Genomic DNA, 15,036 nt, shown 5'->3' on the forward strand with positions numbered 1-15,036 from the left:
CCTTTTCAGTCTGCCCCCAGAGCAGTGACAGCACAGCGGGAGGGAACGTGGGAGCATGGCTCAGCAGCTGCTGCTTACCTCTGGCTGTGGTTCCAGAAAGCTTCAGCTGGCACACGCTCACACACAGAGCAGCAGCGAGGCCGTTCGTGTTCTGCTCACGCTATCAGGGGTTTAAGACTGAAAACCACAAATACTGGAAGTTGAGGCAACTTTTATTGAGACTGTACAAGCAGGACACGGGGAAAAAAAACCAAACACGACGACAGTGGCTTGATGTCGGGGCCAGCTCTGTGGAGTGGAGTAAGAAATTAAAAAGGCACTAATCTTAAGAAAAGACACTCCGTATATTCTAAGAATATAATTCATTTAATACTGTTAATTTTGTAGCACAAAAAAATAAAACAAGCCGTGATCCCCAAAATAAACTTTAAAAGCTTACACTTTAATATTATTGCCTGAAGATCATGGTCTTTAAATTACATATTGTGTTTTAAAGTTTACACAGTGAAGACTGTCTCAAATACAAGGCCACCTTTCCCACTGCAGTGATTGTATCCTTGTCCCAAAAATGCATTTTCATGTAACACAACAGCAGAGGACAGCTGGAGGATGCTTTCACTGGTCCCCAAAGGCAGTCTTTTAGGCAGGTCTCGCTTTCAGATGCAGGTATTGAGAAAAATGCTCGAAAACTGGACTAGAAAACAAAGGCAGCCCCACTCGTTCCCAGGATGTTAATATAATATAAAAAAATTACTTTACAGGCACATGAAATGGCACAAAGAATGCTGTTTTTTCCCTTTACAACAATAATGCTCAGGCTCCTCGGAGCCCCAACCCAAACAGGATATTCCCTTTTGTTGATGCTTTCCAATTTGTAAACAATCATGAATTAAATTAGCGCTTCTCCAGTGATGGACACGGATTGAAACAGTTCTCATTGAAACTTCAGTGTCTGCACACACACGTGCACAAGGGGAGGCAGCGAGCCTTCATGGCGGATAGCTATTGTGGCACCACTTGCACACCGTGCTTTGTGGGATGGACACCTCACAGCCCAAGGAGCATTAATTTACACCGATAGGTTATAGCCCAAATGGAAGAGGCTTTGTATAGCAACAGACGGCACACACGGCAGCGAGCGACTGAGAAGCCAGGCAGTCCTTCCCAGAGAAACACACACGGATCAGCTGCGGTCATTGTATGAAAATATTTGTCTTATAGCAAAATGGCAAAGACACGATTTGAAGCGAGGTTCCAGTCGGCGTCGGTTGGGCAGCGTGCGACACTGCAGCCACACCTAACATCACCCAACTGACGCTGTAACACAGAAATGCCGCTCATCTGGGGCCCAAAATCTGGTTCACAGAAAGTTAAGAATTCTTTTCTCTCCATCAGATGCCACTACACACCAGTTTTGCATAGTTTTGAAAGAAAATCTTTTGTCTTTCTGCACTATCAGAACATAATTCAACCTAAAACAACGCGGGTGTTCAAGGTGTACACCTTATCCAATGAGGAGATGAGGCAGGACGCTTATTTTCATGAAAAAAACAACAGGTTAAAAGCTACGTTCAAGATCTCAAATCTCACAGTATTTATTTACGGACTCGGACATGCAAAGGAGGAATTCCACAACCAGTCTGAAGAGCTGCCCAGAAACAGGGCACGTCTGAAGTAAGGTTTCTCTGCAGCAGACTGAGCTTAGTGCAGTTGCTGTGTTCACAAGGTGACTTTCAGTAGTACAATCCATGTAGTAAACGTACAGGTGGAGTCAGGGCACAGAAATTCATGACCTCCTTTAGTTAAGAGAGCTGCATAGTTTTTGTTGCAAGACAACCTGTCGATGCCTATTGTCAAGAGTTACTCTTACAGCACCAAACACTTCAGTCAATGCTACTCTACTTCACAGTTAATTTGGTAGTAAAATGCTCTACAAGAACTTCTAGACTGTCAGCCACTTGATTAATACTACAAAAGATAACTAACAGATGAACCGAGGGTTTCTTTAAAAAAAAAAACAAACACAACAGCATTTTACATCTCTTGTTGGAATTGCCATTCTTACACTTCTTCAGTGTCTTCCATTCAAGGATCTCATGGCACTTTTAGTTGAGTGAGAACAATGTACTTTTACAAGGATCAAGTGACACAATCAACAAGAAAATGCATTGGAACTGAAGACAACGATAAAATTGACACTTGTAGGAAGCAGTGAGGTTTTGCAGGTGTCTGAAGTTTCTCTTTTTGCTACAACAGACAGCTTCAAATGCTGAAAAATGAATGCATTGGGGCACTACTGTTTTCCTGTCAGATATTCCTGGTTTTCTGCAGCAGGTGTTTTTCTTTATCCAGGCTGTATTCTGTTAAATCGGTCCTCAAATTATTTTAGAAAATATGTTCCAGTTCACCTAGAAAACACATTTAAAGAAGGCAGAAGGTACTACTGTACCTAAGCTTTCACATCCTGTAACAGGCTAAGGACTTGACCTGCATGGCATTGATAACATTCACGTAGCTACAGCCATACAGTTCCTACCAAAGGTGCAATTACAGCAGTACAGCTTGTGTACAGAAAAGGGGAAAGAAAACTGTACTGATAACAGACACCTGTGTGGCCCCCTCCAGCCTGAACATTAATTATAAGGTGGGAAAACCTTGGCAGCTGACTCCAATTAACCATTTTCTAGAGGATGCTGGAAGTAGGAGGGGCCTGGGGCATATATAAGCCAGAGCCAACTCTTTTGGAAAGGTAAAGATTGTAGCATGAAAAGATTTGTGGTATGAGGGGAAAAAAGAAGAAGAAGAAGAAAAAAAAAAAAAGTACTTCTGGAAGAGGAGCACAGCAATGTGGAGATGCCCTGGAGAAAAAGGTACTGTGTTCAAAGTCTTCAGCAAGTTGGGGCGGGTATAGCCAGGAAACTTGGGAGTGATAAGTGAGCCTACAGAGAAATGGGTACAAAAGGCTTATGTTTAAATAATAGGCTTTTATCAGTATTTATCAACATCTTCTGTCCTGTTCCTTTTATACTTCTTCATGCTGTGGCAATCTGATCATCTCCCTACCAAGTAACAGCTTGGTGACAAGCACTACTATGTTAGTAAAGCTCTACTTCCAACACTGCACAAGGGCTCTGTGTAGACCAGGCCAGAGTGTTTCCCTTTAAAGCTCACTTACTACAGTTAGTGCTTGCAAAATCAACAGAAATACTTTAAGTATGTAAAAAATGGGTTACAAGTGTGAACCCCTCCTAAGTTTCCTTATAAATAAATGCCTCAGCTTCAATGCAGCTCAATCAATGGTTATTTGTATTTAACACACACGTTCAGGAAGGTCAACAACAAGCTTAAGAGTTAACAGAAATGAGCAGCTTCTAATGCAACTGCTTAGAATACATAAGCTTCAATTAATGTCCTTTAAAGAGACCGTCGTTGTAAGTGTACTACCTTAGGGCAGGTTCTCTTAAAACTAAGTCTTCTTCAGTCCTAAAATTGCATTTTTGTTGTTGCTTTTTGTTGGACAGTAACAGATGAGTTGCGTGTTTGCTCTAAGATTAGGGCTCTTCCTATTGAGCAGGCCAGAACAAGTCCATGGAAGTCTCAAGAAGGGTTTTCTTCCCATGCTTGCCTGCTATATGCTTCAGTCTTCTCCAGCATAAGGCCCAATACAGTTTTAAAAGTGAAACCAAATTCTGGTTGATGTATCTATGGTATGAAGGTCAGGCAGTGACTTCAGTTGTATGTATTCCAAATGTGTATTAAAAGAACTGTCAAACTGCAGCAAGCTGGAAAAATGGGCAATGCTAGCAATGTGCCATTTAGCCATCATCCCACCTCAAACAACACTAATGAGAGCCAGGAAAGGGAAGCAGCAGTGTAAATCGGATCAAGGGAATCATTCGTTCTCATCTGGGTTTTGAGGGTCAAATATTTTGACATGTGTGAATGGGAAGAGCCCTTTTCGCCCGTTGACCTCTCCTTCCCACTGACCGTTTATGTTCATCCTTGTAACCTTCACAATATCTCCAACCTGCATCATTAAAAAAAAATCCGTTAGCACACATGAAAATCTCACCTTTGATACAAATCAAGTAAACAAGAACAATAAATACAGCTTCAGAATTATAAATATAATAGCTTTGCATAAGCTTTAAAGGGAAAGCAGTTATTTTTATTTAACTGAAACAAACATTTTGTTGCTGGAAATCTGCACCCTTGTTGGGAAAACTTAACTATATTTACATGTTGCAATAAATTGCTGAACCACACCTTTTCCTGTAGAAAAGCTTACTTCATGCTACAGTATATTTAGCTTAGACAGGCTGACATCACTAAAGCTACCACAAGTAATGAGATGCAAGAGGCATTCTAAAGAGCACAGTACATGTTTTTAGCATTAGCAGGTTTACTTCAAAGGAAGATTCTTTTTCCAAGAGATTCCTGTAGCAAACAGACTCGAGTTCCAGTTCTGGCTGTCGCAGTCTAAGAAATTGGTGTAGTTCTCTAAAATCCTGCATGCTTCCAAAGCAGACAAAAGCATTCTCAAACAGTTGTTTCCAAGTATGGGATGCACAAATTCTAGCTTGGTTTGCTGCTTTCACCTTCACTTCCTGTCAGAATTTGAAACAGGAACAATGACTTGTCGAGCCTTTCCTATCACAACTGTGTCTCTTCCTATTTGGCCAAAGATGAGCAGAGCTAAGCTATGATCAAGCAAAAAGAGCCATCAGCCCAAGTGGCAAATTACTCTGTTCAGTGCTGAGTTTAATTTGAATCAGGATAATTCACAAAGCCAAACGTGTGCCACAGCAGGCAGTGCTGAGGACTACCTACAGTCATTTCTCCCTGAGCTGCTTCAGAAGAGCTGAGCACGTGGCTTGTTGCAGCAGCCCTCTAAGTACACCTCCCTTCCTGTTTACTGAACTGCATCTATGTGGTAACTATAGTAAATATTAGACAAATGACATTAGCAGCTAATAGCTAAGGGCACAAAAGATAGAGCTGTGCTGTGACCACTAGCAAGCACCTCGGAAGGTTCTTCCCCAAAGGAGATCCAAGAACTACACAGCTGGGTTTCAGATCAGCAGCAACTTCAGTAAGCTCCAGAGGTAACAAGCTGTGATCTTTCTGAGGGAAAAACCTACCTTTTATTACTGATATAGTATGCGTAACAGTTTGTATGCATTATCTAAGTAACAGTGCAGGTAGAACTGACACGGGTGGTTTCAGGACCTTGGCAAAGGACTTTGAATTTGAACTTCTCAGTTAAGATGTGTGCATCTTCCATCAAAGAAAAAAGCTGACTTTAGGAAACATTCCTAGGCCTACTGAAAGCAGCTCCCATTACTGCAATAGGTGTTATCTGAAGACTGCTTAGAAGCATTCTGAACCCTTAAATGAGATTTAAGATGTTACAGTGAACTCTGGCCCTCAGTGTTGTGTAGCTCTGAAAATTTCTCAGAAATGTGAGCTTGATGTTGTGCATTAGAATGGAGTTAGACATTAATTAATACATTTGCCCCCAGTCTCTTGCTCTGCTTTTACCACTACTTGTAGTTTTTTTTCCACTTCCCACCCAGATGTTCCAGATGTCCCACATGGAACACTCTTCATCTTGTACTTTCCAGATAGGAAAATCCCCTCTGAACTCCTATATGTTTCTGTGATAACTGTGAGACTTTCTTCAGTTGTCATCTTCATGTGTGCTGCTCATAAACTCAAAGATGAAGCCTGTGTATCCTAGAAGTAGTTATGCACTGCCTGATAGTTAACATGCTCCTGTAGCATCAGTGTGGCTGGTCTCCATCTCTTCCTGGAATGCTGCAGCTTGCTTTGATGGTGTGCACAATTTGTCTGACTTCTCATTAAATGGAAAGTCTAGAGAAAGCTTTATATAGTAACAAGATGACTTAAACAGGAACCTAGTAGAAGCCTCTTTAGAAAAAGGCTGATAACATCTATAAATAACTCGATGTTACTCTGCTAGATTTCAGTAACTTTTAAGGACAGATTTGAGTTCCAGGATTCAGACTCAAATTCAGAAAGCCTCACTGCAACAGTCAAAACCCAACAGGAAACTGTTATTTGCACCACTCCATAGAAACAATTCACTTGGAAGCATTTTAATCTTATTAATGGAAAAAAAAAAACAAACAACAAACAGTAGTACACAGGCCCAAAGAAACACACAGACTCATGTTCTGAGTCAGATTTAATTCTGGTCACGTGCTGCAGAGTTCCACCCAAAGTTTGTGCAGAAGGCCTAGAAAAATATCCTTCAATTTGACTGATTTCTATAGCATGGATGGGCTTAGGAGTCTGACTTCAGGTGAGCAAAAATTAAAGATACAGCAAGCGTATTATCTTTCAATAAACTGCCATGTAGATTAACAATCCAAGAAGTTCTTTAGACTGCTGGGCAGGGGGAGTTGTTAGATCTGTAGCAGCTGTTAAAGAATGGTAGCTGAGAAAGGCTTCTCAAAAATATCATCTTGTACACCAAGGACTGCGGGATGTCCTCTGCTTTCAACAAAAGGCAGCTGCCTTAAAGACTGAATGAAATGGCGTGCTGAAACAAGATTCTGGGGAAGGAACCTTGATGTCATGAGCAAATTGTTGCATCTGTGTTAATGACCTCTGGATTAGCAACACCTGAAAGAATCCCGTCAAGGAGTCCCTCTATGCATTTTCTTCTCCCCAGCCACTCACTAAGCACAGTATTTGGTAAATTCTCTTTAAAGCCTCTACAGTAGGGTCAGCTGAGGTGGGATCTCCCATGAAAGTTACTTAACATGCTGTTGTTTTTAGAGAATGTTTCAGACCAGTTGGAAGGGTTGCCTTATGATTAGGAACAGGACAGTCAGGAGATCTGGTTCTATTCTCACTGCTGCCACAAACTTCCTGTGCAATTCTGGACAGCTCATGGGCACTTATCTGTAAATGAGGATAACACTTCCTTAGTGTCAGCATCCCTCAGATAAGTAATTCACTTGTAAAGCATGCCAGCATCACTTCATGGAAGCATCAACTACTGACGTGAGTAATACTTCTGAAATGCAGCCATCTGGTTCCACCCAAACGATAAAAATCAAAATGCATTTTAGATAGCATCCTTTCATTATGTCCCTGTTACAGCATGAATTCAAAGCCCTGGGGAAATGCAAGTTGTGGAACATGCCAGTCAGAAAGCTTACTTCATTCACTCTAAACTCTTCCATACCTGTCTCCGTTTGAAGCTGATTCATACACCGAAAAGGTTTCCTGCATGCCATTTGAGTCACGTACTCAGATAATTTAGCATGTTCTATAGATATTCCAACAATGAAATTACTCTATCACACTGCCCCCAAAAGATATAAAGCTAAACAAAGGAGGCAGAGTTTGGTTGAACTACAAGCAGGACAAAATGAGACTCCGAACTTCTAGATACTGGAAGACTGAAGAAACCAAAGGGCTGATAGCACACCTCTGTTACCCTAATTTTCATGCTCTGAGCCAGAAGAATTGCCCAAACCAGAGCATGCAGTCATTCAGACCTGAAGAAAGATCATTCTGGAGATGTTAGGACAGGTCAAAGGGCAGCACAGAATGCTGATGGCCTATAGATACAATTAATCTAGCCTCATCTAGGAACAGAGTGATGTAGTTTGGCAATTGTCATACCTATACTTGAAGTGCAGAGGTGAGATTGTAGTAGTACAAGAAAGCACAGTTTTCCATTAAATTATGATAGCCTGTCTCCTGCTAAGCATGTTGTGATTGCATGGAATTTGGAGGCCACAAAGCTTCAATAGATGAGTGCTCCTGAGCCATGCTAAGTCACAGCTTTACACAGGAACTTGTCTAGGTTATCTCTATTGCTTTCAGTTTCAATTGAAAATAAGCTCTGCAAACAGTTCTGAGTGTGAAGATGCACTGAACTGTAAGGCACTGAATGCAGTCACGATGGGAACAAACTCTGACTGCTAAAGGAGGTCAAAAGATTAAGAATGCATATAATCTCCAATGTAATTGTTAGCCTTATTTTCATATGTAGCATACTGGGAAGTTAGTACATATCAGCACAGACACAGAAATCCTTCCACAGTGTCATTTTCCATTAATAGCTATCAGAACTAATGCTCCAAAATCAACTTTTAAAATGCAGGACCCGTGCTTGTACAGTTTAAGCAAAACTGTCATCCTTGTGCTTGGGTGCATTTTAATATTTAACATAGCAAGACAAAATTTCCTTAGCTAAGAAAAGCACTATGCTTGTTGTCAAGTGATAGCAGCAACCTAATTTCCTAATTAAGTCCTACTACTAGCACATTTTGCCCTACTTGTCTCAACTTTAAAATAAAGAGGGAAAAAAAGTTACCTGTAACCTAATTGCAACGAGCTTAGGACAAATATGGTGTCAGTTATGCAAGTGTGGTGAACAGGTATTCATTTCACCAATATATTTCAGTGAAACTTTAACTCTGTACTAGCAAATTAATACATCTGTATGTTTGATACAGGATGTGCAGATACAGCTGCTTAATGCTACACAGTGCTGGCATAGGTGTGGAGGAAAAAAGGTACTTATAAGAACTGCTACCAAAAAAATATAATTAAACTTTGTGTATATATGTCAAAAATAACCTTAAGATACCATATTCCAAATCTGGATATGAGCTCCAGGACTGCTACTGCCCTCAGAATGGTGTGTGACAAATACCTCACAGGCACTGAGAATAAAGGTAGGAACTGCTGTTTTGTCCCCTGATAGACCAAAGAGTGGCAGCAGCTGCTGCTCTCCTGTTTTCTGGCTCCTTAAGTTATTCCACTCTGTTTTATAAGGGGGAAAAAAACCAGACTGCTAGTTTTTAAAGGAATTATGTATCACTGGTCTGTCTGCTGACTTTGCTAGACATGAAGAACTTTGTTGCATAGATCCAAGCAGAGTACTCAATTCCCTGCAGATAAGCTGCTGCTTTAAGGTAAAATGCAGCAGGTCTTAGGCTGCTGGGCACTTAAACCTGCACATCATGTACTGCCTTAAAACAAGGCTTCAGCAGTGTATTACTGTGATCAGCCTGGCTGTACAACTACAGATTGTTAATGCTGAGAAACCTGAAGGCAGGCTTTGCTGCCCTGTACCACAGGAGCAGTGCCAGCAGTCTCTGCTCTTACAAAACCCATCACCTCCTCAAAGCATTATCTTGTGTAACCTCTGAGCACAGGGCTGCCCTCCCAGTTTTCTCAAGGAAAACCGAGGTTGAAGAAGAGCAGTATGTAACCCTGTAATACAGAGTTCTGGTTCCAACAAATACAGGACACTGCATCCCTGTCCTTCATATTCCTTCCTCTGGAGCAGCAGAAAGGAAGGAAATTGCCTCTTGGCGAAAGCACACAACTAGAGAAACAGATCTTGGCTGCTGCTTTTATTGTGAGGGTTTTTTTGTGTGTGTGCAGTATCTTTGGAAATACTACATGTCAGTGATAGAACTCAGTAGGGTCACAGTGAGAAACTGCAAACTTCAATGATTTTATTAAAAATGCTAAATTTGTGCTGCCAGTGTAGTTAACTGAACTGACCACAGTGACATGTCAGTCTTAGAAATAAATGCCATGCTTCCTAATGAGTATCCTTATAGGGGAAAAAAAGGACATGGCAATTACCCTTAAACTTGCTTGCCATTAAACTTTCCCATTTTATAAACTATTTCAAAGTTAATCCTACCAAACATCTTAGCAAGGATTTTCAATAGAATGTTCTCTTTATAAATTGTATCTTTTCATGGGAGAAACTTTAAAAAAAAAAAATAAAAAATCACCTTACCAAACAAGTTTTTTCTCTGTAAAGGCTATGGCTCTTTATCTTGTCTTACATTTTGACAGCTTATGTAAACAACTGCATACAACAGAACAATCAGACTTGAAAGCAGAGAGCTTGTCATTTCCCAGGGTTCAGCTTGAAAATGGGACATCTCTCCACTTAAAAGGAAGTTGAGCAGATTACTATGCAACAGCTTTATTTACTCCAGATGGTATTCTGCTTCTTTCAAGCACTGTGTGCTGACCACAGAAAGCTAAAGCCAGCAAGCAGATATTCTGCTTCCAGACTGTTGTATCAGTTTAGATGAGATTACAAAATGAGTATAACTGTACCAAGGTGTTCTTATCCACACAACCTGAACTGTGACTGAGGCTGAATACTGCAATATACTGTTATCTTTAAAGAACACTGCTAACTTTCTTCCCCCAAACGTTTCCATAAGCTGTTCTTTCTCTCATGCTAGTGACTGACTGTGCTCTTACAAAACTTCTAGTCTAAGTGAACCCTATCATTTTCAACAGTGTTTAACTGTGACCTCCAGTAGTTTGGATTAAGGAATGTGCAGAGCCCTGAGAAGGTTGAACCAGCAAAAGGTGTTAAGCAAACAAAAGGAGGATCGTGCCAAGAATTTGGAGCTTTCCTTAGAAATGGTACACGTGACAAAAAATGTTGCTATAAAAATGAGGTTGCTCTCTTTCTCTGTGCATGGATAGAAAAGCTATAATCACAGTTCAAACCTGCATGTTGGACAGAAATGAATCCTAGCAGTATATCAGGGCAGTTAAATGACAGGATTAACTAGGTCACTAAATAGCAAATAAGAGAAAATTCATTAGTGAGAGCCATCCTCCCAAGAAGTTCTGCTACCTTGCAGCAAAGCAGGTTCCCTCAAGTTGTTTTATGACACACTGATAACATAAAATCAACTGCTTGCCTTACTGTCTTCAGAAGCATGAATAGTTTTGGCAGGAATCTTCTGTACGGTGCAGTTGGCAGAGAATTTACTTTTCTTTCTATGCTAATTTTCACACACTGTTCACAAATGACAGGCTGCTAGCTTTTCTAAGACTCAAGGAAAACAGTGATACGTTTAATTTTTAACCCTCTGCCAATAATCACCTGTAGAGATTGTGTAAGAGGGCAACTTTGGGAAACTTGTGAATAACCAAAAGTGACAAACAAAACCTTTTGAATCTTAGCTGCTTTGGTAGCAGCTTCATTTGCAAACTGAGAAAAGACAACAGGAAAAGTTCAAAAATATTTTTTTAAACCCCTACTCTACTTGCTAAGACGTCGTTGCTTCCCTTGCTTGTTTCTCCTTGATTGTATTTGCTCCTTGAGCCCCCCCATCCCACACACCCAAAAAGCTACAGTTGAGAATCAGAAAAAATAACTGTTTATCAGCAATCCTTACCTTTCTATTTCAGTTCTCAGCCTGGAATGATCAATTAAACATCCCTTCTCTAAGATTAAGTAGAGAAGCAAAGTCATTCCTAGCACTTCCACAGAAGGGTGTATATATTCTACTGCCCTTATAACATATTTCACTGTTCCATAGGTAAGACAACAGTGCATTAAGCCTAGGTTCTGAAGTAACTTAGTCACTTTTCTCAAAGGAAGTGGTATGGATGAAGCAATTTTTGTACATCTTTCTTCAGAACATAATAGAACTTTTCAGTCCTTTGGCATAGATAAACAGGCTCCACATAAAGTCATCCACACCTGCTCTGTCACTAACAATATTCAGTTTATTTTTCAAAACCATTGGAGAACTGTAAGACAAAGGAGAAGACTCACCTCTAATGCCAGTGCAGTCTTGTCATAAGCGCAGGGTACTCTCTTTTGGATAGCTTTGGCATAGACTGGTCCATTCTGCGTGGATGGCAGAGGATTGATGACTGCTCCAGGTGTACTGGATACTGTGGGAAGGGGACTCGTGGTCTGAGGCTGAGCATAAGCATGGGCAGGTTCTGGAATACCGTAACTGTTGGAATTTCTGTTGCCATGCTTCCCGATAGAAGATCTGACTAGCTTTTCTACATAAGGAACAGGAATCATCCCAATCCGACCATCCTTGTTTCTGGCACTCCACCACTGTTCTTCTGGCTTCTCTACAATTACCAGTATTTCGCCCTTTTTAAATGGCAGATCCTCAGCATCGTTGCCAGGAAAGTCATAGAGAGTCCGAACGTATTCCACGTTTTCTTCGGCAGTAGACATAGTGGGGGCAGATCCAGATCCCATTGGTGGGCTTGGATACCTAAGTTTTAAAAAGTTCCAATTATCAACAGCTGTTGTTTTGCATTTCCAGTAACAAAACTAGCCACCAGCTGCACACAAGGAACACCAGGTAAAGGAGAACTACCTACGTTCACCTATGTAGCAACATACAATAAAAATCTATCATAGATGTAAAAAAGAAAAAAAGGTATAAGGCAAAACCTTAAGTACTGCTTTACTTTCTCTTTTGGATTACTGTGAAGGTGTTAGGGTAGAATAAATATCTCCGTGGCTTAAGTTATGAGAAGTTGTGATATATTAAGAATAAGTGAAAAAGTTTTGCTTGACTGGGGAGGAGCTTTTGGAGAGCTAAATAATCCTCTCCAGTTCATCACATTTCCATCTTTAACCTCAGCATCCACTTCTGTCAAGAATCCAGTAACCCTGAATGGCAGACCTAAGGGAGCACAGTGGGAAAATGGAAGCAATAGTAAAAGGAAGAATATGATAAACTCTTCAGTCTTTCTGCTTCTGTAGGCAGTAGAGCATCCTTGTACCAGACTGCTACTGTTTATATGCAGGATTTGAGGGACAGCCGTATTAATACCAAGAACCCCTTTGTTTAGGGACAGAGACACATCTTATGGTCTTAGGAGACAACACATTTCCCTTCCATTCTGGAAAGTAACACGGAATTAAGCTCCCTGATCTTACTGTCATAACTTCAACTCTATTTAAGAGTACTCATATTCCCTGAACATCTAAATACCTAATAGCATCAAGGGACATTCTTCATAAAAAACAGGATGAAATACTAACATCTGCTGGAAGGAACATACCACAAACACTGCTTTCTACTATATATATATATATATATATATATGCACATCATGAAGTCAGAAGAACTGAGAGTCTGCAAAAGCACCTGAGATGTTCCACTGAAAAGGCCAAATTTTAAAGAGAAATGAGGACTAGCAGTAACAGTTCTGGCAGAAACTCCTGTCTACCCCTATTCTAAACGTAGTCCATTGATTTAAAGAAAGTAAATCTGGAAGTGCTACCTCTCATTCTCCCTCTTGCATCATGAAGTTTCTTTTATAAACAAAGTCCAAACCATCAACCATGTCAGTGATTTTTTTCTAAAACTTCAGAACAAGAATTATACTGTGGATAACCACTTCCCCCTTTTGTAGCTTTATAAAAAGCACGTCAGGTCACAGTATGCCATCTGTCTCTGTGTGCTGAGAGCACCACCAAAATCTGTCTGCAATGAAAGCCTTGAAAATAAGGTGGTACTAAGATGTTCAGGAAATGTTTCATGAAAAGTATGACACAAATACCCAGAGAACAAGTGGAATCAACTAAGTTGTGAAAGCCAAGTCATTGCTGTCCATGATTAAGAATGAGGTTGTTTGTTTTCAGAAAGGTTTGACAGTACCCAGGTTAACAAGAACAGAGATGAGCAACAACATCACTGCAGTATAGACTTTTTTCCTCCAAACTGTCCGTAAGTTTAAACACACACATAACCCTGTGCAGCTCCAGTTAAATGTTTCAGCACCTGTGAAAGATGAGGGAATTTTTCACCTACCCATTTCTTTAGCCACAGCACAACCACTACCAGAAGGTTTCTCAACAGCTTTAGCTCTTGAGGGCAGAGCTTTGTCACGCTCCTCCCACCACCTGACAGCTCTGCAGAGCTTGCTGACCACTTGCCTTTTTCAATTTGATGCTATCGTCAACTTTTGACAACTTACTGATTGTGATTAAGAACTGGACTACAGTAATGTTAAACTGTGATTCTAAAACTCAAAAGTTATCCCCCCTCCCCCCACCAATAACTTGTTAACCAGGAAGAAATCCCTTCAGCTGCAGAATTTAGAATTTAAACTATTTTTTTTTTTTTAAACTGTGTCACTATTTTAATAGCTTTCCTCCTTATTTTATCTAGGAAGCCCAAAGGATGAAATATGTTCCAGAGTTACTGATAAGCTGGTTACTGGTAAGTGATGCAGCCTGCAGGTATGCCCTGTGTTGGGTGCAGGACAAAGAATGAGCTCACAGCCAAGTCACATTTTCCCATCCTCCTAAAAGAGCATTTCTCAGTGTATGCATATGCAGAGACAAAGAGTGCCATAACCAAACAGAGATAAATGCTTTTACCCTCTCCTGGGGGAACGTCTGGGAAACAATGTCTTAGAATGCATGAGAATTCAATCGGCACTACGAAGCAGGAATCACAAAGACACGACCTGTTGGAATCATCGAGGATGCGAGGCCAGAGCAACTGAGTTCTGAGGCCATACTTCAACCAGGGAGGGGAAAACTTCTGAGCCAGCTTCTCTCAGCCGTCCCAGCAAGGGGACAATACCAGAAGGCTGATACAAAGCAAGACCACACCCTCCTGCAAGACAATTACAGTGGGTGGCAGGGATGTTCCCAGAGCCTCCGCATCTGCCTATATTCATCACAAGGACGGGCCCTACTCGCTATACTGATGATAACCATAACGAGCAACCCACAGCCATCACCGACAGCCCTGTCCGAGAGTTTCAAAGCAGAGGAACCCCACACAGATCCCGGAGCTGCAGTACTCACCTGGGCGCGGGCTCGATGAGGGTGGTGGTATCCAGGTAGTGGATCTTGTAGAACTCCAGCAGGGCGGGCAGGTGCTCGAACTCCTGATCGCCGATCTTAAAGCGGCGGTTAGGCAAGGAGTTAATGATGTAGTGGGACACCCGGGAGTTCTCGGATACCGACAGCACGTAATCCCCCGGGCAGGTGGACGAATCCCGCACCAGGAACATGCCGTGCCGCTGCCCCTGCAGCCGAGTCTGCGCCTCCGCCCGCGACACCGGACCCACGTACCAGCTGGAGCGGTCCGACGAATCGAACCGGGCGGCGGAGGACATGGCTCCGAACGGGAAAGGGCGAGGGAGGGGAGGAAGAAGGCCAAGAGCCCGGAGGCCCCGCGGGAAGAGGAGAGCAGGGGAGGGGAAGGCCCGGACGGGGAGACG

The 15,036-nt window shown here is 41.6% G+C and overlaps 1 protein-coding gene across 1 annotated transcript; it reads right to left on the reverse strand.

Annotated features, from left to right (window-relative positions):
- Window positions 1-194: 194 nt before the first annotated feature.
- On the reverse strand, window positions 195-15,030 carry CRKL (CRK like proto-oncogene, adaptor protein). Its single transcript, XM_003211048.2, has 3 exons — window positions 14,618-15,030; window positions 11,597-12,059; window positions 195-4,027 (listed from the first exon to the last, which is right to left on the reverse strand). Exons 1-3 carry the CDS (start codon window positions 14,929-14,931, stop codon window positions 3,893-3,895), a joined length of 912 nt encoding a protein of 303 aa, XP_003211096.1. The 5' UTR covers window positions 14,932-15,030; the 3' UTR covers window positions 195-3,892.
- Window positions 15,031-15,036: the final 6 nt, after the last annotated feature.

Source organism: Meleagris gallopavo, chromosome 17, assembly GCF_000146605.3.
Source record: "Meleagris gallopavo isolate NT-WF06-2002-E0010 breed Aviagen turkey brand Nicholas breeding stock chromosome 17, Turkey_5.1, whole genome shotgun sequence".
Taxonomy (NCBI): Eukaryota; Metazoa; Chordata; class Aves; order Galliformes; family Phasianidae; genus Meleagris; species Meleagris gallopavo.

Coding starts and splice junctions, on each gene's coding strand:
- CRKL (XM_003211048.2), bottom strand. CDS start 14,931: ATGTCCTCCGCCGCCCGGTTCGATTCGTCGGACCGCTCCAGCTGGTAC. Junction 12,060..14,617: donor CTCATCGAGCCCGCGCCCAG/GTGAGTACTGCA, acceptor TTTAAAACTTAG/GTATCCAAGCCCACCAATGG. Junction 4,028..11,596: donor AGACTGCACTGGCATTAGAG/GTGAGTCTTCTC, acceptor TTAATGATGCAG/GTTGGAGATATTGTGAAGGT.